This window comes from Macaca thibetana, chromosome 9 (assembly GCF_024542745.1).
Source record: "Macaca thibetana thibetana isolate TM-01 chromosome 9, ASM2454274v1, whole genome shotgun sequence".
In the NCBI taxonomy this organism is placed as follows: Eukaryota; Metazoa; Chordata; class Mammalia; order Primates; family Cercopithecidae; genus Macaca; species Macaca thibetana.
Window position 1 is genome coordinate 71,732,763 of NC_065586.1, and position 26,788 is coordinate 71,759,550.

The 26,788-nt window shown below is 42.1% G+C and overlaps 1 protein-coding gene across 4 annotated transcripts in view; it reads right to left on the reverse strand.

The window, feature by feature from the left end:
- ARID5B (AT-rich interaction domain 5B) overlaps positions 1–24,504 on the reverse strand; it is a 193,903-nt gene extending 169,399 nt beyond the window's left edge. Inside the window, exons 1-2 of one of the 4 annotated variants that reach the window (XM_050803016.1) lie at positions 24,027–24,504; positions 23,344–23,598 (exon numbers count right to left, since the gene is read on the reverse strand). In XM_050803016.1, the coding sequence (XP_050658973.1) occupies positions 23,344–23,598; positions 24,027–24,047 (276 nt within the window). In that variant the 5' untranslated portion in view covers positions 24,048–24,504. Of the gene's footprint in view, positions 1–22,128; positions 22,230–22,293; positions 22,490–23,343; positions 23,599–24,026 lie in introns of those variants that run through there. The other 3 variants (XM_050803017.1, XM_050803019.1, XM_050803018.1) reach the window with 3 other exon arrangements.
- Between the last annotated feature and the right edge of the window lie 2,284 nt (positions 24,505–26,788).

The window sequence follows — 26,788 nt, forward strand, 5'->3', positions numbered from 1 at the left end:
CCCTGAAGTATGTGCTAAGATTTAATTTGACTCCCTTAACGTGATGAGATGATTGGCCATGGAGGCTCTTTAGTGTATGGGGTTCTAATTTCCCAAGCTAGCCCCTCCTCTTCCAACCTTTTCCATCCTGCTCACCAGATCTTTGAAGCCTGTGGCTCGATGAATTTTGGAAATCCATCCTGGCAAAAGAGGAGGGAGTAAACAAACAGAAGATTGCTCTGAGGCACGCTTTGTCAAACGGTACGCGACCATGCTTCATGGTTATAGCCAACGGCATTTGCGTATCAAACAAGTAATTCAAAAATCCTAAATATTTTATGTTCCTAAATACATTTTTAATATACACTAATCTAAAACCTGGTCGGCTGCAGCCTGCTCCCCTGACCATCTCCAAAGAAAGCCCTGGAAACATCCTCTCATAATTCCCTGTTCCATTTCTTTCCTCTTGGGCTTACCATACATGTACCTTTTTCCTCCCTAAAATTAAAGACGACTTACACAGAGAGCAGAAAATTGCATCCCAGTGTCCTACATACTCTCTCTCTAAAGAGGCAAGCATTTGATATGCAAAGAAGAGGCCTTACTTATATCAGTGGTTAAGCCTGCCTACTTTTTCTCTGGCCAAATTAATAGGGTGTACACTCCATAGTCTATGTTTGTTTTTTTTTTTAACTCCTTTTAGGTTGCCATAATAAAAACTAGCCTTGGCACCCAAATAGTTAGCTCTGGCCATTAAAACTTTAACAAAGAAGAAAAATGAGCCTAATTCCAGTGTTATGCTCAGGTAAGCCACATGTAAGAACACTCAATAAAAGCAAAAACAGTAACAATAAAGACCAATCCCAACCACCACCCAATCCAGAATGACTCCACGATTACTTTAACATCTGATTTTTTTGACTCTTCTTTTCTTTTTTTTTTTTTTGGAGACAGAGTCTCACTCTGTCGCCCAGGCTAGAGTGCAGTAGTGCGATCTCTGCTCTCTACAACCTCTGCCTCCCGGGTTCAAGCGATTCTCCTGCCTCAGCCTCCTGAATAGCTGGGACTACAGGTATGTGCCACCATGCCCAGCTCTTTTTTGTATTTTCAGTAGAAACAGGGTTTCACGATATTGGCCAGGCTGGTCTCAAACTCCTCACCTTAAGTGATCTACCCGCCTCAGCTTCCTATAGTGCTGGGATACAGGGATGAGCTACCATGCCCAGCCTTTTTCACCCACTTTTACAGGCACATGACCTTCTGCCCAGGTACATCGTCCAGCAGAGTCTATCCCATAAAGACCCTCAAAGGAAGAAGAAAACCCTTGGCCCCTGTTGGTGTATGAAAATCTGAATGACTAAACCTTACTGGTCATCTGGCACAGAGTCTTGATATACCGTTGCCATTAATTAGAAGAGCAGTCTTTCGAGAATCACTGACAGCCTTATGCCTATTTAGGACACTTTAATGTACAAACCAAGTAAATCTTCCTGTTTTCTGTAGCCTCTGTTTAAACATAAACATATGATTTAGACACACTCCCTTCTCATTAAATTTTTTTTTGCTCTGTTCACTTAGCACAGTTCACATTATTATCCTCACATGTACAATGGCAGTGGGATCATTTGAGACCCACAGCTTTATTTAATAATGTAATTATCCTATATTGGATTACTTAAAGGGACTCTGTATTTTTAAGTTCTAGTTTTTCCTAGACTAGTGATATGCTCTGCTGCGGTAAATGATTCAGGCTTCAATCAAAAGCCCTAAATTCAGTTTGGAAAAATATCGAGTGTTTTTGAATAAGCCAGGATTAATGCAAAAGCCAATTTGCAACCACAGTTGGTGCCTTTTTACTCCTGTTCAACAACTGTGGTGTGGAGGCCAACACAGAGGACAGACTCAAGCAACTACAACCGCCTGAGTCCAACTCTTTTGCCTCCTCGGGGAGGTTGTATAAGCCAGAGAATACAGCCTAACTTTTCCTCAAGACACGCTTTCTAAAGGTGGGGCTGAAAACTTATGTAGCTTTCCATGCCCTGTGCTCTGCATCCTTGCAGGTGGAGCTTTAAGAAACAATGAATAAATGAATGAATAGATGCATACTACTAGGCATTCTGACAAAACAAGCACAGGAGGGAATCCAGGAGGAGCCATCTCTGCCACCTTTAAGAGGACATTCACAAGCTGAGCTTCATCCAGCATTGTTGTCAGGAGAGATTTTGTTCTAGCTTTTCCCAAACTCAATTTAATCTGATCCAATTACCTTGTATTGACTCTCTGCTCTGTGCCAAGCACAGGGCTGAGTATCAGCTACAGAGATAAGGATGGAGAAGACCTGGTGCTGCCCTTCAGAAACACACAGTGCCCAGGGAGAGTCTCCTGCCCCTTGCCTGGGAAGTGCAGCTCACACTCCTTCTAGTCCTTTGTCAGAGGGTTCACTCACTCTTTCATCCTCAGTGTTGCAAGCATCTATTCTGAGCTGTGCTAGGCACTAGGAACAGCTGGGGAACAAGCCTCTCTGAGTCATATACCAGCCAAGGTGGGGAAGATGGACAGTAAACATAAGCCCTTAGCTAAATGTGGTTTATATAATGAAAAATGGTCATAAGTGATTTTATCAGTTCAACAAATATTTATTGAACACCAACTGTATGCCAGTCACTGGGGTTACAGCCAGGAATAAAACAGACAAAACCCCTACCCTTCTAGAGCAGACAGTCATGTATGTGTGGACTGGGCAGAAGAGCCAGATAATAAACAAAATCTGATGCAAAAGGATGAGAAGAGGCATTGATGGGGCAAGGGGTGGAACCAGGGATGACTGAAATTGAGTGATCAGGAAAGGTCTCTCTGTTCAGACCCTGAGAAAGAAAAGGAAGCAGCCAAGTTAAGAGGTGAGGGAAGATGGGGAAGAACACAGGACATTGTGGGAAGAGGGAACAGCATGCATGAAGCCACTGGGAGAAACATGGTACATGGTACATTTGAGGCTAAAAAACGAAAAACACACAACATGCCCCATGTGTATGTCTTACTGCTGATGCATGCTCCTCAATTTGAATCCAGGCCGCTTTTCTTTAAGTTCCCACTAGGTTTAACATGGAAGCCACCCCATAAATCAATTTCCATTATTAAAAATTAACCAGTATCACTGAACATCATTATGCATTAAAAAAAGCATTGGCCAGAATCTGTTTAATACTATCTTTTTCTCAAACCTCTAATGCCTACATATGTATGTTGTGAGCACTTTGCTGAAGACCAAACTGCACCCTTCCAGAAAGAAAAATCATTGAGTCTTCCCACAAAACAGTTAACTTGCACAAAATTTAAAAGATGGTAGACCAGCCTCTCTCCTGACATATACACAAGGTGGAAGGAGAGCCAGGAGATGCTCACCTCTTGTAGATACACTCATGAGAAACACACCTGGGACAAGAATCCCTCGCATGTGGATTTTTAGGTCGTCTTTCCATGGGCATTATGCCAACGTGATTTAAAGCCCCTCCTGAACCACTGTGCATGAAACATGCCTATTTTCTCTTTTCTTTTTATTGAGACAGAGTCTCACTCTGTCAGCCAGGCTGGAGTGCAGTGGCGTGATCTCGGCTTACTGCAACCTCCGCCTCCCGGGTTCAAGCGATTCTCCTATCTCAGCCTCCTGAGTAGCTGGGACTATAAGCATGTGCCATCACGCCCAGCTAATTTTTGTATTTTTAGTAGAGACGGGGTTTCATCGTGTTGGCCATGCTGGTCTTGAACTCCTGACCTCAGGTGATCCACCACCTTGGCCTCCCAAAGTGCTGGGATTACAGGTGTGAGCCACCACACCCAGCCCAAACATACCTATTTTCTTATGCATTAAGGAGCCTGTTTATATTAGCTACAGGATCCTCCTTCCTCATTTCTCTCTGCCGATTTCTCATCTAACCAGATACAATGCCCTTTCCAGCAAAACTCTCCAAATGCAATGATCAAGACATTAGATGTAAAAAAGACCCAATACGGCTTGTTGACATGCTGTAGGACTAACAAATCTTCAAAAGATTATGGCAATCTGCAGTCTACTTTGTATGTCATCTATAGTTATATGCCCTGAAGAGTGGGGAGATGTTTGGGAGGAACCACCCAAGGAGACTGTATCAAAAAATTAGCTGGGCACAGTGGTGCACGCCTGTGGTCCCAGCTATTCGGGAGGCTGAGGTGGGAGGATCGCTTGAGCCAGGGAGGCCAAGGCTGCAGTGAGCCGTGATCACACTACTGCACTCCGGCCTAGGTGACAGAGTAAGACTCTGTCTCAAAAATAAATAAATAGATAAACAAATAATAAAAGGGAAAAAAGGAAAAAAGCAAAACAGAGTAAGAAGAATACCTTTCAACCCTCATCAGATGAGCTGTACACTAAAGTGACTGGCTCTGTTGCCAGCTGTAATAGGTGGCCTTGAAGATGGTCCCCTGAGATTATACGCAACCTTGTAATAATCTCCTGCTCTTGAGTGTGGGCTAGATAATAATGCCTCACTTCTAACAAACAGAATTAGGCAAAAGTGACGGGATGTCACTTTCAGCATCAGGTTATAAAAAGACTATGGCTTGTGTCTCATTCCTACACCTTACAGTCTGAGGGGAGTCTGTTGCCATGTTTGAGTTGCCCTATGGAGAGGCCCACGTGGCCCAGCAAGGAAGCCAGGAAGACCCAGGCCCACTGCCAGAGAGGAACTGAGGGCCTTAGTCCAACAGCCTGAGAGATCTGAGAGCTGTCAATAGGCAAGTGAGTGGGCCTGAAGTATCAATAGATCCTCGCTCTACAGAGCTTTCAGATGGCCACAGCTGGGGAGGACACCTTGCCTGCAGCTTTGAGAGTCCCTTAGCAAGAGGCACCCAGATAAGCCTTATTCAGACTTGCCACCCACAGAAACTGTGGATAGTAAGTGTTGTTTTAACAAGACACCAAATCTGGGGTAATCTGTTACACAACAATAGATAACCGATACAACCATCTTTAACACAGGACACATTTACATGCCATTGTGTGACAATAAAATAAAGTTTGTAAAATGAGGTGCTAAATATGTTTGAAGTATGCCTAGAAATTAGATAATTTTCTGCAGAGATGACAACAAACCAATAGTAAAATACTTTGTGCAACTACCTAAATCCTAAATCAACTGCCTGTACGAGAGATCTTTCATTTTGGGGGATTATCCATAGAAATTTCTAAGAATACTATTTAACAATGTGAGTGTATTTTTCACTATGAAAGAGGCAGTATAAACTTGCCAATTTATCTCCTCTAACTAGAGAGAAAGAAGCTGATTTTATTCATCCCTTTATCACCCTGGTACCTCCTAATAAATATTGATTGAATTTAATTGAATAAAGGTTATAGTCAAAGGCCTATATTTAAAAATAGAAATGTTATATTTTTTCAATAGCAATATTATGTTATGCCCTTAACTACCATATGAGAATTCCAAGCCCCATCTTCCTTTTTTTTCCTTCTACTCATTTAAGAGTCATCTTTTATTTGGGAGGCCAAGGCAGGCAGATCACCTGAGGTCAGGAGTTCGAGAACAGCCTGGCCAACATGGTGAAACGCGTCTCTACTAAAAATACAAAAAAAAAAAAAAAAAATAGCCAGGTGTTGTGGCAGGTGCCTGTAATCCCAGCTACTCGGGAGGCTGAGGCAGGAGCATCACTTGAACCCAGGAAGTGGAGGTTGTAGTGAGCCGAGATTGCGTCATTGCACTCCCGCCTGGGCAACAAAAGTGAAACTCCATCTCAGGAAAAAAAAAAAAAAAAAAAAGATTCATCTTTCAAAGACCAATTAGAAAAGTTAGCTGGCACAGCTGAGCAGTTAGAACTGTATTAACTGTAAGTACAATCTGCAGACCCTGTCCTCCAGTCCCCCAATCCTCATGGCCAAGATTGAAGCAAGATTCCTCTTGGCTTAAGCAGAGAAAAAAAAGGACACACAAAAAAGCCTGTAAAGATTAAGGCAAAAAAAAAAAAAAAAAAATTTAAGGCAACCGAGATATCTCAATATTCTGACATGCTGAGAATGTTTTCACTCCACTGCCTCAAGGGGTCATTTAAGGAATTCTGGGGGTCAGGAGTGATTTGAACACCTGCTTGGCTGTCTATTGAATTCCTGATCTAGTAATATCAAAAATGTGGAGTGAGAAACAGGACCTATAATATAAAGAAATAAAAACGCACCCAGAGCTTGTTGATAATTTTTAAAGACAACACCATTTATGTGATTCATATGATCTGCATTAAAAAAACAAACAAACAAACAAACAAAAACCCTTCAGCCTTTTTACGAGAGCCCTCTTTCTTGCCTGTCCACATAGTTGGGGATGCATATTTTACAACCAATGCATTGTTGCTAAAAACACACTCAGGCCCCAGAAGCACAAAACACAATTAGACTATTACAGAGAATATTCACAAGGAACAGAATGGAACAGATTACTTTACTTAAGAAACACCGAATTCAGTTATTTTTTCTGTATTTGCAACCCATATATTTTGGAACCATTTGGCGAGAAGATTGAGTACTATAGCAGTGTTTTCATCTGAATTCTAGTCATCTGATATACACTGTGGGATTAACCCAAAGCAAAAGGATTTAATGGCCCAGCAGGCTCTCTCTATTTGGAGGATCCTTCTGAGATTCCCCCAGCCATTTTGGCTGGGACCTTTCCCTTTACATGGTCTGGCTGATGCTTTTTGCATCTTTCAAAGAGTTGGATTGGAATACACCCCCTACCATGACCACCCCCAAATGAGGTGAGGAAGGGGACAAGGGGATGAAGCAAATTTTCAAGTTAGGGGTGTTTTTAAGAAAAGAAAATACAGGAAACTTTTCTAAAATGGAGGCATAGTGGGTTTATTTAAAATGAATTCAATGTTTTGCATGTTTCGCAGCTCAACACCAAATTTCTTGATGGTTGCATCATGAAAGGGCAGGGTGGAGGGTGGGGCACTTAGATCAAACGTCTGGAAAGCCAATTTTGTCTCCTGACTCCATCATCCTCCTATCTCAGTTAATTTTGTCGTGGCCAATGGAAGAGATGTCCCCTAATGTACCATTTTTTTTCTTTTTTTTTTGAGATGGAGTCAGGCTCTGTCACCCAGGCTGGAGTTGCAGTGCAGTGGCACAATCTTGACTCACTGCAACCTCTGCCTCCCAGGTTCAAGAGATTCTCCTGCCTCAGCCTCCTGAGTAGCTGGGATTGCAGGTGCATGCCACTACGCCCAGCTAATTTTTGTGTTTTTGGTAGAGACAGGGTTTCACCATGTTGGCCAGGCTGGTCACAAACTCCTGACCTCAAGTGATCTGCCCACCTCAGCCTCCCAAAAGTGCTGGGATTACAGGCATGAGTCACCATGCCTGGCCCCTAATGTACCTTTGACATCTACATGGAACAGAATAGAGTGGATTCCAACATGTCTCCTTCAAAGTGACTGGAAATCACCGATATAGATAAAAAATGTTGAACCTAAACACAGGAGAAGTCTTTTGGGGTAAATGCAAAACCAGGAAGTTTAACTCTATTTAACATGATGGTTTCCTTAGTTCCTGTTTTTCAAATAATAGTCCAATACCTCAACCCATAATTAGTTATTAAGGAGTTATTAACAGTCTAGCACTAAGACTTCAAATGTTACAATGTGGTCCCTGACCAGGGAGGGCAGGGTCAATAACCAACATTTGCTGCAGACCTAGGATAAGCCAGGTCATGGTTTTGTGCTCTTTGCCCAAAAGCATCTCACTTGACATTCTTAGCCCAGCAAGATCAAGTCATTTCACAGGTAAGAAACTGAGATGCCAGAGAGATTAAGCAAGTTGGCCAAGACGACACACAGCTACTAACTGGCAGAGTAAATATTCACGCTCCATTCTACCAGTCTTCAAGGCTAAGGGTTTATATTCTAATTAGAAAGAGAAAACAGATGTGTGAATGTATTCGGCAGCACTGCCTTCAGATTCCAGTCCACATGACATGCTAGACTCCCTGAGGTCTGGCCTCAGTCTACCTCATTTCCCACTAGACCTGTGCTCTCTTACCAAATCCAGACCATATCCGGTATTGGTATGTCCTTCCTTCCTACTTGCCTATGGCTTTGCTTCTGCCTAGGATTTTCTAATCTCTCACCCTCATCCATCCTTAGGTGTTTTCAAGGGCCCCTTCTCCAGGACACCTTCCAGGATGGCTATAGGTCACCTTCACACTCATGTGCTGCTTTCCACAGCTTGTCCCTGCCTCCCTCCTCAAGCCTAAATGTAGGCTCCAGGGCAGAGCCAAGCTCTTCTTCTTGCACATCTCTTCCCCATCCCTCCAGACTCCAGAGCCCTGGCTTTATCCACCTGGTTGTCTCCACCCCGTTTTTAACAGCCCCTTTGGGACCAACGGTTCTTTTTGCCTTAGTTACAGAAAATGGGCCAAATATGAGAAAGTTTTAAAAACTGCAAGAGTCCAAAGCTTTGCTCTAGAGATGGCAAGGTGGCAGCCTGTGGGCCACATCTGGACAGAAGACACATTTTGTTTGGCCTACAGAGAGTGTTTTAAAAATTGGATTAGGCCAGGCACAGTGAGACCAGCCTAACAAACATGGTGAAACCTCGTCTCTACGAACAATACAAAAATTAGCCGGGCATGGTGGCACGTGCCTGTAATCCCAGCTACTCAGGGGGCTGAGGCAGGGAGGATCACTTGAACCCAGGAGGTGGAGGTTGCAGTGAGCCGAAATGGTGCCACTGCACTCCAGCCTGGGTGACAGAGCAAGCCTCTGTCTCAAATAAATAAATAAATAAATAAATAGTCAACTAAAATCACAAGAAAATCTAGGTTTCTGGTTTCTCTTGAAAAATGGAAAGATTTGGCAATATCTCAGAATGACATTCCTGCCCAGCAATGCTAGGTTGAAACTGAAGGGCATTTTATTTTTTTTAATTATTATTATTATTATTTTTAACTAGAAACAGGGTCTTACTCTGCTGCCCATGCTGGAGTGCAGTGGTGCCATCATGGTTCACCCTGAACTCCTGGGCTCAAGTGATCCTCCCCACTTAGCCTCCCAAGTAGCTGGGATTACATGCACATGCCATGGCACCTGGCTCAAGAGGAACACTTTAGAGGCATGCCTCAAACCAGTCATACACTCCCCAGTTCCCCTGAATATCATATTGTCTCCAAGACCTGGCCCAGTCACTCATAGATCTTATCTGCCTGACCCAGAGGGCCCTTACACTTGTGCCTCTGTGGCTTCTTTGTTCCTAGACAGTCAATGGAAGACCTCAAGGAGGAGGTGGGTTTTGAATGGGACCTTGAAAGATGGATACAGCTGCTGTGCAGTTTCATTTCACAGAGTAAAACCTCAGCTAACTTCACCACCCTTTTCTGATACTTCCCGTTTCCTCTACTTGTAAATAGGACAGCACAACGTTTCTGCCACCTGCATTTTGGAATCAAGACAGCTTGAGTTCCCATTCAGTCTCTGTCATTTATCAGATGAGTGAATTTGGAAACCCGGACAAGTTACCTAACCTTTCAGATTACCCTCCCGCAAAATGGAGATGACACTAGAATCTACCTCACAGTATTACTGTTAGAAGAGTAAATGAAATGTCACATATTAATCTGTCAGGACCTAGTTTTACTATTACTTTTATTAATATTATTTTAAATGAGGGGTTGGCATTTTTTATAAGGGCCAGATAGTAAATGTTTTAAGCTCTGTGTGGTATATAGTCTCTGCTGCAACTACCCAACTCTGCGACTATAGTGCGAAAGCTACTGGAGACCATTTGTAAACAAGTGGGCATGGCTCTGTGCTAATAAAACTTTATTTACAAAAACAGGTAGTCCAGCCTGGCCAACATGGCAAAACCCCATCTCTACTAAAAAAATACAAAAATTAGTTGGGTGGGGTGGCACCTGCCTGCAATCCCAGCTACTCACGAGGCTGAGGCACAAGAATCACTCGAACCTGGGCAACAGAGGTTGCAGTGAGGCAAGATCACGCCATTGCACTCCAGCCTGGGTGACAGAGTGAGACCCTATCTCAAAAACAAACAAACAAGGCTGGGCACAGTGGCTCACGCCTGTAATCCCAGCACTTTGGGAGGCCGAGGTGGGTGGATTGCTTGAGGTCAGGAGTTCAAGACCAGCCTGACCAACATGGTGAAATCCCATCTCTACTAAAAATACAAAAATTAGCCAGGCGTGGTGGCGGGCACCTGTAATCCCAGCTACTCCAGAGGCTGAGGCAGGAGAATCACTTGAACCTGGGAGGCGGAGGTTGCGGTGAGCCGAGATCGTGCCATTGCACTCCAGCCTTGGCGACAGAGCGAGACTCTGTCTCAAACAAACAAACAAACAAACGAACAAGACAGGTAGTAGATCAGAATTGGCCTATGGGCCTTAGTTTGCCTTAGCTTGCCCTGTTTTCAACCATCTCCACAGCCAAATGATGTACATTAGCTCTAAATATGCACCCCAGGTGTCTAGATGATACCTAGACCAATAGGTGTCTCCAGTGGGCATCAGTGGGTATCTCTAACCTGGCTATTGAATTCACCAAGGCCAAGCCCAGCCCAGAAACCATTCTGCAGGGAGGTTTTGCTCACCCTACACCTTGCCTAGAAACTTCCCAATCTTCGCCCCCAGATCCCTTTAGACTTCCCCTCAAATGTTATTTCTTCTAAAATGCCTCCCAAGACCTTTCTGACAAAATCATGTACCCCTGACAGAGGTACTTATATTTTCCCTTCATCCCCTTGACCACATCACAAAATCACCCCTTTGTTTGTGATAAGTTTATATACTATGCGTGTGGTCCCCACCTGATGGTAAGCTCCGTGGGGGCAGGATCTGCCTGGTTTTCCACCTCTCTCTCTCCAGTGCCCAGTGCTGGGCTGCACACAAAGGCACGCTGGAGGTACTGAGCCTGAGATTTCTCTCTCGTGAAACGTGAGAAAGGCGCTATGTGGAGTCTAAAGCGCCCTTTGAAAGTGTATTACCCGTGTGTAGGGTATTACTGTTATCTGGGTATCAGTCAACTGTGCAGGTCCCTAAAGAGCAGGAAAGAAGCTTTCACGAAGACTCAATTAAAGAATACATCAGTATATAGTGAAAGTCCCAATGCTAATGTTGAGAGTTCTCAATATGTTCTAAAGTTATAACGAGAAACAAAGCTCGCCCACTGGTCTTGGCAGCATCGGGAGAATATGGGTTTCAATCCTGACTCTTGAGTCTCACCTATGTGTGACCTTGGGCAAGTTCCTTTAACACCTCTGTGGCCTCAGCTGCATCATCTACAAAGTATGGAAATGTCAAAATACTACTGACATTATAGACTAGCTATGAGAATTAAATGAGATATTTTATTTATATTTAATTTATATGTTAATGTTTTTGCAATGCCTGATACATAAGTGGTCACTGAATTAATGGAAAATATCGTGACTTTGACTTCATTGAAAACACTGTGGGTGAACATTTTGCGGATGGTTTCGGGAAAGGGAAAGGTAGGGCATTTTCTCTAGGCTGTGAATACACAGAGAAGAGAAAGCACTCTAAGGGAAGCGTGAATTCAGTTTTAAGACTACAATGTATGGAGATGGTTTTCCCTCCATTTGGGACAAATTAATCAAGTTGCTTCTTCCTTCTTACTATAGGAGAGAAAATATGCTCTCTGAGAACAGAAATCTTTGTGTACTAGTCACTCACTGCTCACTACTATATCCCCAGAACGGAAAACTGATATATAGTAGGCACATAGTAGATACACACTTCTAAATGATGAAACCATCCATGAGTATCAGATGTTGGCAGAAGTACCAGTTCCATTTATTACCAACATTGCCACCTTTTGGCGAAGCTTTTCTTCAGCCAATATAAATAGCATCCCATTAGAGGGCCCTCCCGGCTTCAGGAAAAATTATGGAAATGAAGGCGATGTCTGGTCTGGGATCCTGAGTATCAATCCTGACTTCTGTGTAATCACTAAATCTCTGTTAAGTATCCTGCCATTCCAGGACCAGGTGCAGTGGTTCACACCTATAATCTCAGCACTTTGGGAGGCTGAGGCTGACAGATCACCTGAGGTCGGGAGTTCAAGACCAGCCTCACCAACATGGAGAAACCCCATCTCTATTAGAAGTACAAAATTAGCCAGGCATGGGTGGTGCATGCCCGTAATCCCAGCTACTCGGGAGGCTGAGGTAGGAGAACCGCTTGAATCCGGGAGGCGGAGGTTGCGGTGAGCTGAGATTGCACCAATGCACTCCAGCCTGGGTGAAAAGAGTGAAACTCCATCCAAAAACAAACAAACAAACAAACAAAACAAAGTATCCTGCCATTCCAGTAAAGTGCATATTCTCCATGAGTTGTTTTATAAAAGTGATATCCCCCATGGCACCATGCACTGGCATAAGACAGGGCACTAGAATGGCCTACCAAGAACACAGCCATGGAAAGCACTTGCCTACTTCCCTCAGGGCATGACCTCAAGAGAGCAGCCCCTTCCCCAAAACAGCAGACCAGACTGTGGTACCTGAGAACACTGAATCCTAGTTCCACTTCTGTCACTCGCTAGCTCTGAGGACATGTCCAAGATTTTTCTGGGCTTCAGGTTCTGCATCTATTAAATAAAGAGGGCTGGATTTGTTCTCCTCAACCTCTTTTAACCTGTTATCCTGTGAATCTACCAAAATGTCCATAGCAAATTAGACATGAGCGTTTCTCCTAAATAACCATGGCGAATCTTCTTGACCATCGTTATCAACAATACCAAGGGACTTTAAGCTAGCCATGCCTAAAACCAAACATGTTGGCAGATAGCAGAGCCAGAGGGACCAGTTTTACCAATGGATACACCAAAGTTGCAGCCAGGAAAAGGTCTCTGAGAACATTATCAATGACCTTTCCTGCATCTGACCTTCACTGGTCTGCCCTTTGCCTTGTATCACCAGCGTCTTTTCCACAATGCAAATTTCCAACCAGAACACTGCCAAAGTTGCATAGTCACAGAATAAAAACAAGTAAACCTGAGCCTATCACATTCAGGAAAGTCTGAGGACAAGGGAATGGGTGAGTACATTTTTATTCTCTGATACTGTATCTAGCTAATTTGCCTTCTTTCTGGTGATACTCTGAGCTGAGCTCAAACTAGATAATGGCAAGCAAAAATTGAACCAAACGGAAAACAGTATTCTGTCAAAACGTTTCCATCTCATCTTCCATTAGAGAGCTTAGGGCAAGCCTAGTGACAAGCAACGCGAGGGTAACTTGACTTGTTATCCCTGTAGCGTGTGAGCCTTCCCTTGGAAGGGTTAAAAAAACCATATGTATATATATGTGTAATGTATACAGAGATAACAGGACAAGTTATCTGTGTGTGTGTGTGTGTATATATAAACATGCATATATATACATACATAATTATATATATGCATATATACATATTTTTTCTCCAGCTTTATTGAAGTATAACTGACTAACAAAAATAGTATACATTAAAGTATACAATATGATGGTTGTATATATTTAAGGTATACAATGTGATGATTTGATATACAGATATATCATGAGGATGACCACAGTCAAGTTGTTAACATTCATCACCTCACATAGTTATCCTTTTTTGATGTGGTAACAACACTTAAGATCTACTCTGTTACCAATTTTCAAGTATACAATACAGTATTATTAACTATAGTCACTATACTATACATTAGATCTCTAGATACAAGATGAACACATATATATACGATATCTCATAACTAACAGTTTGTACCTTTTGACCAATACCCTATATATACACATTAATATTCCTGCCTTAAGAAGAATACACAGTATTAGTGAGTTTAAATTATTTGCACTTAGTTCTTTGTCTCCAGTTATACTGTGTTCCTTTATGCTTGTGAAACAACACATGCTTTAATTAGCAAATATCTGTAAATAATTTACTTGCTTTTCAAATACAATAGAACAATGGAGTCAATTTTCACATACATTTACCAAGCAAGTATCCTGGGTCATAATCCAGACTCTCTCATTTTTCAATAACTCTATCAAGCCGTCGAACTCCGGCTGCCCTCCTTGGTGGAGGGTTGGGGTAGCGGGTTAGAAGCCCAAGCTTCAGTAGCAACATCACATTTTGTAAGACCCCAGAAGGCAAGCACAGATAGTTGTCCAGCTCATGCTAAAACAAACTCTTACACTCTCTAACCCTAGAACCTTCCTTAAGGAGCATGGAAGTGAGCCAAGGGCAAAGGGCGTTGGAATAATGATGGCAAGACAAAGGCACCCTTCTGCCCCCTGCCCCCCAAGCCCTGAGAGCATGAGCCAAAAAACGTAAGGCACAATGTATAGCCTATGAATCACAGAACTTCATCTAGGCTCTGCAGGGTTAAAACTGGGTGCCGCGCATGCAGTGCAAAGAAAGATGTTAAATCAAATGAGAATGACTGCTCCAGGACTGGAGGCACTATTATTTTGAATAAGATTGAAAAGGCCAGAAAAAGCAATTCAAAAACATTTCAATTATGTATTTCCCAGAACTACATCTTTGAGCAACTAATGCAAATGTTACCACCACAATAAAACTTCTTCCCACATATAAAACAGGTTGAACAGCATATACTTTATATATCATATGCATATTTTTGACTATTAATAAAAAATTCAAAGTCTATGTAAGCTTTACTCTCCTAAGCAATACAGTAATTATGATTAAGGGACAAGCAGCACAAAAAGAGCCAATTTATCTTACTCGTGCTCAGGAATACTATTGTGTAACTAAGCAACTAAAGACAAAATATGGTCTAATTAATTCACTCCTATGCTTATTTAAAAGACACAATTAGAACATTTTTATTTTCCAGCTTGCACAGTAGCTCAACATGCTTGAGGGTATAGAAAGCAAAGCCCATTATTCTCAAAGACAAGAGTTTAATGTTTAGTGCCACTGATCAGGCTTGGAACTCAACTATGGGGTGGAAGGGGTGTTTCATAGGCCGGGTGTGCTTGGAGTCATGAGAAAAGAAAGGTGGGGGAAAAGATGTTTATGGGTTCTCTAGATTGACTAGCAACATTTGGCCTCTGCCGCCTGGGGGTTCTTACTGGGGCACAGGAATGGAGATGTGACTGTGAACTTGATGGTCATATGCCAAGGACACACGCCACTGTGTGTCTATTTATACAGCCACAAAGATCCTACAGAAAATTCACGTAATTAAACCACCCATCCTAGTCTGCGTGATAAATGTCAAATATCCATCTTTAACGCTGCTAACAGTGCATCTGATTTTAAAAGCAGAATTAATTTACCCAAGTGTGTGCGAGAGATTGATGCCATTAGCATGATTCTAAAGCACCCTTTCAATAATCATCATCATCTGCGTGTTTGAAATGTGTTGTCGATACTGATGCTCACAGTCCAGGGCACGAGGGATGTACGCTGGAGGGCTAAGGCCAAGGTTCTCATCTCCAGCAAGTCAGTGAGGAACACAGTGTGGCCAGAAAAATCCATTCTTGGATTTGTGCGAGTGTAGATTCTTCAAGAAATAAGGGAATCCATGACCACATCTCTGAGAGGCAAATGAATCCTTAAGCCAACAATCGATAAATTTGTTTTAAATTTCCTTAAAAGCCAAGGCAACGGGTAGTCACTCGCTACAATATTATTCTGAGTAGAAGATGGCAAATATCCAACTACACTGGCTATAAAAAATGACAAGTGAACGCATTTGATTCAAGCAATTATATTCTGGATATTGGTTAAAACTAGACTTTGATAAATGAGCTTGAGTCATATATCACTAGATGCCACTAGGAACAATGGCATGCTTTATTAATAATTAATAATGAAGTATTTACATGTATGGACTCCTGTATTTCATAAAAATAACACTTCCTTAGTATGTGCCTGACAGTCTAATTGTCAAGAGAGGTTTTAATTGCTTACAATTTTGAGGCACTATCAAACACGTGGCCTCGTTAAGACCATCAGCCTGCAGAACATGCTGGCTCGTATGAACTGCCAACCAACACCAGGTGAGGAGTGAATCTTCTTCCCTGAAGTCTAGTCTTTTCATAGGTTGCCACCACAAAGCCGTGACTTTTTATGGGTTGACTGCTGAGACTGGAAAATTACCCAGCGAAACAGAGATGCTGTCTCCAGCCTAATCATTCAAATATTTGCTTATTTCTTTGGTGGGTGCCCCTATGAAAAAACCACTTCCCACAGTTTCACATTCTACAGTGCGAAATGACTACAGACTTTGGAAGAGAAAGAAGAAGTGTGAGATGGGGTCCTCGATCTGGCCCACATGTGGATGACTGGTCACTGGTCATCTGCCAGAAAGAAACTGGATAAAGCTTTAAAAAGGTAGACTGTGTGCAAGAAGGCATTTTAATTATGTGGTTCAGTCACTCAAAAAATACTCACTGAATAGCACTAAATATTGCAGAGCACCCATAGGTGAGTAAGACACAACTGCCTGCTCCTGAGAACAGCACTATGGTGGGGGGAGCATGGGGTCAGGCGACAAGGTAAAGGAAAAGAACACAGATAACTATAAAGTGCACAAGAGGTTACAACCAACCGCTGAACTATACGCTCCCTGGGAGCAGTGATTTTTGTCTGTCTTGTTCATGTTGTATCCCCAGGGCCTAGAATAGGATCTGGCACATAACAGGTGCTCTACAAATATGTGTCCAGGGAGTGATAATTCAAAGATGAAGACAGTATTTTCTAATTTCCAGAAAGATTAAGAAATGCTACAAACAAATAATGATCTCAGTTCATCTCAACTCAAACTAAGGAACCCAGATGGAAAGAGTCTGATGGCTTTTCTGTGATTACTGTCTGTCTATAAAGGCAGTCTGGCAACTCCTTGAGAGCAGAGGCCATTCTCTTTTTTTTTTTTTTTTTTTTTTTTTTGAGACGGAGTCTTGCTCTGTCACCCAGACTGGAGTGCGATGGCACGATCTCGGCTCACTGCAAGCTCCGCCTCGCCGGTTCACTCCATTCTCCTGCCTCAGCCTCCTGAGTAGCTGGGACTACAGGCGCCCGCCACCACAGCTGGCTAATTTTTTTTTTGTATTTTTAGTAGAGACGGGGTTTCATCGTGTTAGCCAGGATTGTCTCATCTCCTGACCTCGTGATCCGCCCGCCTTGGCCTCCCAAAGTGCTGGGATTACAGGCGTGAGCCACCGCACCCTGCCGAAACCATTCTTCTTAATCTCTTGTATCCAAGTGCCAGCACACAGTAGGTCTTCAGTCAACATCTGAGAAATTTAATGAATTCTTTTCCCAAAAAACATGATGGTTGGGAGCCTTCCTTTGGATGCCTATTACATGTATTATAAGCACAATTTACTGACGTGTTGTGTGTCATACTGCTTTTACATTTTTAGACATGTTGATCTCATCTCCTTATCAAGATTGATAAATTTATTCAGAAAACGGGTCACATCACAAACCATTTTGCATCCATCTCTTCACCTACCAGAGTACTGAGCACATAGAACTTCAGGAGTAGTTTTTTATTAACTCAAGATAGACAATACTAATATTGGCTAAAGTTTTGATCTTAACCATATAAAATATAATTTAATATTATTTCACTCATTCTCAAATTTTAATGTCCTAGAATCAATGGTGAAATTGGATTGGATACGTAAATGTTAATGATATAATATTAATGTACAATTTCTTATAGTACTTAAATTTCTTATATTTCTGATATTACTGGTTCCTGGCCAAAACTCAAGTAAGAAAGAAAAACAGGTACACATCATCTACCTTCTGGCAGATCAACTGCATAGGCCAGGGTTCAGCAAAGTTTTTCTGTAGAAACCCAGATAGCAAATATTTCCACTTTACCAGCGATCTGGTAACTGTCAAAAGAACTCAACTCTGCTGTTGGAGCCTGAGAGCAGCCTTAAACAAATTAGCATGGCCACATTCCAATAAAACTTTATTCACAAAAACAGACAGTGGGCCAGATTTGGCCTTCAGGCCTTATTTGGGTGACCCTTGTCACAGTCCAGTAATTTCTCTCCATGCAATTCTTTACATCTTATCTTTGTTCTAAAAGACCTGCTTGGTAGAAAGTAAAGATAATTCCTTTTCTTAGCTTAAGATGATTACTAAAAATAAGTAATAACTATTATAAGTGCAACCATTATTCATTGAACTCTCATGTATAGGTACTATGCTAGATTCCAGACCCTTTTCATTATTATCTCTGATTCCCAGCACAGTTGAGATCATTAAATCTATTTTACAGAGGAAGAAACTGAGGCTTAAAAAAGTTAAAGCAATTGTCAAAGGCCAGTGTGGTCATTTAAGAGGTCTCAGAAATCTCTAAAAAATTACCTTATGGTTATAGACCAAGACTGAGGAGCTATCCAAAAAGAAGAGCACGACCAATCCAGCACCTTCTAGATTCCAGAATGTGTCTGCCTAACTCCAGATATGATCAAATCAGGTAATCTTTTGGAAAAAAAAAAAAACAAAAACAAACCTGCTGATCCAGTTGACAGCTTACTTCTGCAGTAAAATGTAAATCCTTAAGACAGTTTTTATTTTGGCGACACAGCTAAAGCCAACATAGAGATGAAAGACAGCCTGGTTTGGTAGGACTTGGAAGCCCATGTGTCCTAGCAAACTAACCTAGGTGCCATTCTCTCACACAGAAAACCTTTCTTCAGTAAGCTCCATGGTAGTGGTTTCAAACCTCAGTGAGTATAACGCTAATATTAATGATAATAACAACAGTCAACCATTACTGAAATATCTACTATGTGTCAACTTTGTGTATATGCATTTTACATATATTAACTTATTTAATCCTTAAAATAATCCTAGGAAATAAGGACTGTATTTCCACTTTACAGATGAGAAAACGGAGGCACAGAGAGTTTAGAACTTGCCCGAGATCACACAGCTAGACTGAGACTGTTTAAATATTTAAAATTCAGACTCCTGGACCCAACTCTAGATATTCTATTTAAGTAGATTTCAATAGGGGCCCCAGAACATGGATTGTTAGCATTTTTTAATTCAGCAGTGAGGCTGGTGATAACCAAATCACTTTTAGAAATCCTGAATGCATGCTAGAATCTGTAACATCCAGGTATGTCTGATCTTGACTCCTGGACATCATTAGCTTAGCCATCCACATGCACAGTTGAGGTGACCAGCAAACCTTCTCGTAAAATCCCAGCGATGGCTGGTCAGGCTGAAATCCACGCTTGCATATCCACCCATTTTAAGAGGGTATACTGCCAGTAGATTAAGCACTTGGCAATTGGAAAATGAATGTAATCAGAAGTTATCCAGTAACAGAACCAATTACCCGCCTACTTTGCCATTTTCCTCCTCTGAAGAGCTACTGGCTGAATGTGGCAATTGTAAGTAATTACTAAAGACACTTAACTCCTTGCACATGGCCCTGCTATTCATTTTCATGGTAATTTAAGATGGTATCATTTTTAGGTCCAAGAACCTCCACATAGACACAAAAGTTATTTTTTTATTGTTTATAAAGTTAAGAATATCTAGAACAAAGGTCACTATAATCATAATTCTTTTCTATTTATTTAAGCACTTTACAGTATATAAAGCTCTTTTGCCTATAAATCCTCTTGATCTTCACCAACAATCTATAGTCATCCCTACTTTGTTCCCATTTTGCAGCTGAAGAAACTGAGGCTCCAAGTACTTAACGGTTGTTCAAGATTAAGCAAATAGCAAGGTGCAGAATCAAAATGTGACTTTCTTGAATGCTTTTCCTCAACACCAGTTGCCAACACTGGAAATATTATATATGAAGGCATTGGTGTATATAAGCACATAAATCATCACCATTATCATTAAAATGAATAGTAAATTGTTAATGATCATTAATAACTATTAAAATATAACTGCTATCATTATATACCACTGATTAGAATTAGCTTAACTTTATAGGATAGGGATAGTTTTGCTACCTAGACATCTGGTGACCTTTGGCAAACCTGATTAACTAGTTACAATTCTAAAATGTCTGAGGGACTGTCCACATTAGTACACACTTCTAGAATATAATATGATGCGTTCAAGCTCTGCTTTCAAGGGTAGGTTTCACTGGGGAGAAAAGATAACCCTGAATTTCAAGAAAGCCTGGGTTCTAGCCTGGTGACCTTTGACGAACCACATAACCTTTCCAAGTCTATGTCCTCATCTGTAAAATGGGTGTACAAAGTCCTGCCTTATCAAGCCTCCCACAATCATTACAAAAATCATGAGAAAATATTCAAAAAAAAAAAAAAAAAAAAACCCTCTGCAAATCACAGCAAACCACACAGGGACGCTATTTCTAATCTTGCACAATGATCATTTTTCTGCTTTTAGAACTGACGTCTTTACATTTCAAGAAATCATAAAAAGGCAGAATGATTCTCTTAAACCAAAAAAAGCATACTGAGTCCTGGCTGTCCTTTCGAAATGGATGCTGATGTCAGCTCAATCAAGAAATTATTAACCTCCATTTGGTTACTTAAAATAAACTGTACTGGCTGATTAAATGTGCTGAACATTTTCTCCAAGTAACAGTGCATATCACCAAGAAACCTTTCTCTTTCAGTTACATATTGCAAATGGCAACTGCATCATTCAAAACTATTTAAAATCAATAATAAAATCATTTAAATGTATATAAACAAGTTAATGGAGTAAGTGAAAACAAAGCAAATTTCTTCATGAGAGGGCCCTGTTGCCCCCTCTAGGTGCCAGCAGTAAATGCTGGTTTCTGTAAGGCTCTCCTCCAGAGGAGACTGCTGCTGCTAGTCTGCTAATGAATGACTAACTTAGGCCAGGGGGGAAATGACATCACCAGGGTGGAAAACCGATCTGCATTGGGAAACTTTCTACCTGCTTTACATTTGTCATAATTATTTTGCACAATGCAGCCTGCATTTGCATAATTTTGAGGCGTGTCATTATCTCAATTGAAAATTGTTTTAATATGGCTGAATAATTCACAATGACATCAGCCAAAGTCCTAATGAAATATACAAGTATAATCATACAGCTAATTACCAGCCGTGTTAGCATTAAAAAACAAATCATGCATAATATTAGGCGATGTATATGCAGCTGAGGATTATAAATAGAGCCATCTCCCTCTGCAAACCCCCAGAGTTTACTTTTAAATGGCAAGATTAATTTTCTCAGGTATGGCTCATATAGCAGTGACGAAATGCAGAGATCATTACAATGGTTCCCTTTCAATTCCCCATAATGAACAATTAAAAAGAAATCATGTATTTAAAAATATATCTATTCACTGTCAACACTTCCAGCAACATTTGGCAAACATAGCCTTTATTCTTAAATCAGAATTCACCATTTAATTACACCAACAAAAATTAAAACTGGACCAAGTGGGGTCAACTCAGGGTCTTTAAAAAATATCCCAATTTCAATCCCTCCCCCCAAAAAAAGAGTGACCACAAAATATCCCATAAAACACTGAATAATTTCCTCCTGGACTTAGTCAGAAGTCTATTAGGCACAAGTTCTTTTCTGGATATTTAATCCTTCCCTTTTCCAGATCACAGGCCATGTTGAAGTAATAAATTTGAAAAGCAAATAATAAGAAATCAGGAGGGGGAGGGGGAGGAAGACAGCTGCGCAGGAAAGTTGGGTCGGAGGAGGGGGCCGAGCCAGACCTTGGGAGGGGTAAAGAGCTCAACCTGTTGGTAGGTTGCAGGATTTTTCACAGTATTTCCAAACAACACCTTTTTAAAATTGCAGGCGGACGTCGGGAAATACGAACATTTAAAAACCAAAGCTGGCCAGGGAGGTTGGAGGGGGGAGGTGAGCGGGGAGGTGGGAGGGGCTTATTTCCGAAAAGGCAGATTCGAGGGCGAACGTTTCGACGAACTCCAGTAATTAACCGGCATAGACCACTGACGAGTAATTCGATCCTGGGGAGAGGGAGTGAACTGGCAATGCCAAAAGTACTATCAACTCCACCAGACCAAGGAATTCTGGAAGGACTGGCAGCTCCGAGCCCCGGGATGAGTTAAACGGGAAACCATTCATTTAACAAAAAGATCCTTAGATCCTTACACCTACCTCGAAAGCTCGAGAGCCTGGCACAGCACTAGCTGCTCTCAAAAGTCTGTTTGATTACCCTGCTCTCGCTTTGGCAACACAAAGCCTCGCCAGGCGGCCGTGCGCCCTCCCTCCCCGCTGCGCCGTGGGCACAGACTCCCCAAAATAGTTCCCCCCGGTAGGTACCACGGCGCTGAGGTCGGTCAGCTGACGAGGGGAGCCCGCAGAACTGCGGTCACACATGAAATGACAGAGCCGAAGGGAGGCGGCCGCCCCGGCGCCCAGTGACAGCGGGCTCACCTCCGGCGTCCTCCCGGGAGCGCGGCGAGCGCCCCCGCGGCCGCCCAGAAACGTGCCGGGGAGGCTCTGTCCCTCCCCGCCCTCCCCGGGAGCGCCGTCTGGGCACGGAGAACGCTGGACCCGCAGGGCCAGTGGGCGAGCACACACCCCTCTGCCCTCCCCTCCCCCGCCCCTGTCCCACACACCCCCAAAGATCGCGCAGGAAGACGTCCACTTTGCGTGGAGTAATTGCAAACTAGAACATCAAATGGCTTGTCCGGGGGGAGGGGGAGTGGGCGAGAGATAGTTGTTAATGCTTAACGTGTTTGTGCCTGTTACACCACCGCTTTGAAATCCGCCCGGGCAGATCTGCAAGTTATTTGAATGTATTATTCCAGTACCTGTCATTTATCACTTTATTCAACACGTCTTTGCCAACTCAATAGCTTTTGATCTCATTCTGCCTCCATTTCGTAATTTCCGCCCTCTTAAACATATCAAATACTTACTTAAAAAAAAGAGAGAGAACAATATCGAAACCCACCGAAAGAAATCCACCCAGACACGACGAAGCCAGACACGAAGGTAAATTTTCAAAAGGCAAAAAATATAAAAAGGATGTGATGTTCAAGAGGCAATAGCAGGAGAGCAAATGAACACACACACACACACACACACGCACACACACACACACACATCCTTGAACAAAACCCTTCTCGAACAAGTTATTTGATCTTGACTAAAATCAGCAGTTGGATCCTCTTTGTAAAGCTGACAGCCAAACTCTGACAATGGCAAAATACTCGAGCCCCAGCTAGTGGCGCTACCCCTTTAAAAAAGGAGTCGATCCTGCTCGCCTGCAGAAGTGAATACAGTATTTTCAAGCTTGCCCTGTAATAAGCATTACTAGGGGGAAAAATAATAAAGAAAGAAGAGAGGGACAGACAGGTTTACCACCTCGCCATGGTCGCTATTTCTGCCCTGGGGAGTGTCTTCTGGGAGGAAATAAAGTTTAGAGCTGGATAAAAGTTGCCGGCTGGTCCTCTCTTCCCACAACAGCTGGAGCTCCGCTATGCAAATCGGATCCTTTGGCGTACATCTTACAAAGAAAAAGTCGCCAAGGGACAAAATTCTTGGTTTGCCTTCAAGGTGGAATTGAAAAGCCTTGTAGAAAATGTAAGGTCCGTGCAAGCCACACGGTGAGCCGACCCACTGCAGGGGGGGAAAAAAACACCAAATAAATAATGTAGCCATCAGAGCACAAACATCTATTCCCAGACACATTTACACACACATCCACTCTCTTAATACAGACGACCCAACAGATATAACGCTGGGTGGAAAAATAATAGCGCCCACAAATTTTTTGCCTCCCTAAAAAAAAAAAAAAAAAAAAAACTCAGGGCCCCCCACCGCCACTTCTCCCACCTCCCCATCTGAGGCGGTAAAATTACATTATGTATGTATGATCAGTGCAGGGATTTTTTTAAACAATAAAAATGATTTTGGGGGATGCAGAGGGTAAAAGTTTGGTGAAAAGTTTGTGGGGGGTGTGGGTGGGTGCAGAGGTGTGGGTGAGCTAGGGGGTTGGGGGGTGCCGGGGGGTGCCGGGATCGGAGGAGCGGAGGAGAGCGAAATACCTGGAGTGAGTTGGGCTCCATCTCGACGTTCTGAATTGATTGAACTCAACATTCTCTCCAAACTTGTTGGCTTGAATGGATTGCATCAGGTCCTGGCAGGGAAACGCATTCTCTGCCTTCAGCCGGCGTAATGTCTCAATATAAAACTGAGCTCTTGCCTCCCTTTGGGCACCGAAATGATTGAAAATATGTCCTAATATTTCTATAACGACTCAATTTTCAGCTCCTGAAAAAACTCTATGGGTTTTCTTCCAAATATGGATTGATCAAATTCATAATCGAGAGAAAGGCGCCGTACGATCTCGGCGGGAAGAGGATGGATCAAGGCGAAAAACACATAGAAAGATTTGTAAAAATAAAAAGCACCCTAAAACTGTGTGGAGATGTGATTCCTCTCTCTCTAACCGCCCCTGTCTGGGGATATCGTCTGATGAGATTTTTGGAGGAGAGGAGGGCTAGCGAGCTCCGCTGTGCATCTGACAGGACCTGCTTGTATATGTCTAATATAAAGAACATTTCCTGCAGAGATTCCGGGGCGCTGCTCCTCTTTCTAATGCTCCTTAGCAGATTTGCTGTTATTAGACATGTAGATTTGTTTGATAGTTAAATTACGCTTCCTCACTGCCATGTTTTCGAGAACTAATCTGTTAAATTATCTTTTGATGCCTATTTACATGGAAGGGAAAAGTGGGTTATCGATTATATAAACATATAAATATTAATGCATTTGTTCGCTTCGCAAAAAAATACTCAGCAAAAAAAAAGAGACAAGTGAGCAGTGCACACACATCTTAGGATTTTGGAAACAATATTGAACGGACAGCGACTGCATTTAGGGACTGGAACAATAAACGATGCATGATAAATCAATAAATGCGAGCAGCGAGTCTGCTCAGAATATGAATTCAGGCTCCCGGTTCTGCGTGTGCATTCTTTAATTTTGAAGTATATACACTAGTACGTGTTTACAATGCTGATGGACGCCAAGGGCGCTCTCAAATGATAATGTGTTTATATAACCCAGCGCTACAGGAATAATATACCGACTCCTACCCCACCCCCATCCCCTCCCCCGCCAAAAAAGGGAGGGGAGCTTCCTCAATAATAGTTTGAAACTGAAAAAATCCATTTGCAAACTAGTTAAATACAACCAGAAATTAAGCTGTTGAAAACCGGGGGCATGAACCGTAAGACAATAAAGGCTTTAAATGTGTATATTTATTGTTCTGGAGCCCTGGAGCATTGCGAGGTTTGCATGCACGGCTATTATGCAAACACAGAGAAACTTAAGAGCGACAGAACAAGGAACAGGCAGAGACTGCAAAGCCCTCGCTCGCTCCGACCCAGCTGCCGGTCCTCCGCCAGGCTAGATTGCATTTTCGCAGTGTTGATTTAAAATGGTGTACTCGCTTCCCCCACGTTCCCCCACCCCCTTCCCCGCTCTCCTCCCACTCCTTCCAGCACACCCCCCCTCCAGCTTTTATTATATTGGCACCAATCTTTCCAAAGTGGGTCTGGCATGCTAAAAAAGTAAACATGTACTATATGGGGAATAAGGTCTGTATAGTATGACAGTTGAAACTTGATCTGTGATAAAATTACAGGATGTTGAAATTACTAGTAAGCTATTTTTAACGCTTTCGCAACGTTTCACCTCAAGTCACAGCATCTAGTTGAAACAGGATTACTTTAATGAAAATTATATTCACATGGCTGAAGTTAATACACCCGGCAGAGCACAAATGCCTCATATTCAGTGACTTGAGGTGGAAAGACCCTCTGTGTGTATTTTTATGCCTTTTCATAACGTCTGCGTCCGCTGCAGTAAGAATTAGGGCACTTAACATTATCTAAACCACATTTTTGATTCAGAACATGGGGAAGTAATAAAAGGCAAAATCTATCTCCTTTCTATACACACAGAGATAAACGAAAGAAAATGGCAGATCCTCCAATTACAATAAATAATAAAAGCCCATGCCAAAGAACCGGTATTCTGAAAGCTGTCGAAAACTATTTTAATAATTTAAAGTAATATCACAACTCTACACGATGGAGGACTACAATTCAGTCTCCAATCTTCTACATTAGCCAAATTATGAGTTGCAGATCACTCTTTAATTATCTCTTGAAATTTCATCTGATCTTTCTATTTTATAAACATGGGTTACAAAGAGAAATTACAGCTCTCTTGCGCTTTCTCTCTTTTTAACTTTATAATGCATACTGCAGACGTTTGATTAGAATCGCCCATTTTGTTCATTTTTAACATATGAGAATGGACTTGACTGAGGGGGATTTTACATGTCTTTTTTAAAAATAGACATGCCTAAGGCTTCTGTTAGTCTCTGTCCTGTTAGCGTAAATATATACATCCAGTTCAATAAATCCTATATTAAAAAACTTGAGTTGCAGTATTTTGACAAGATCGTATTTGAGATCGACTCTGAGTCAGTTTCCTGTATGACCAATGCAGCAGCATTTATGCAGGAAACCTCAACAGAATGCCTGAGGGTATCCCTCAATTGTATATTAAATCTCTTTCTTAAAAAATTATACAGCTCTTTACAGCATCTAAGCAACTTCTACTATCTTTGGTGCTGTAAGTCTTTAAGTGTGTAACGAACTTCATCTAATTAGAAACCCTGTTTCTTCAGCTCTTCAAGGTAGGCACTGAACTAGGATGCACGGTGCCTTATCTCTCTGATAAGGTTTCTGAGATGTTAACAATTGCAGGGATCTAGGTCTGAATATTTTTGAGC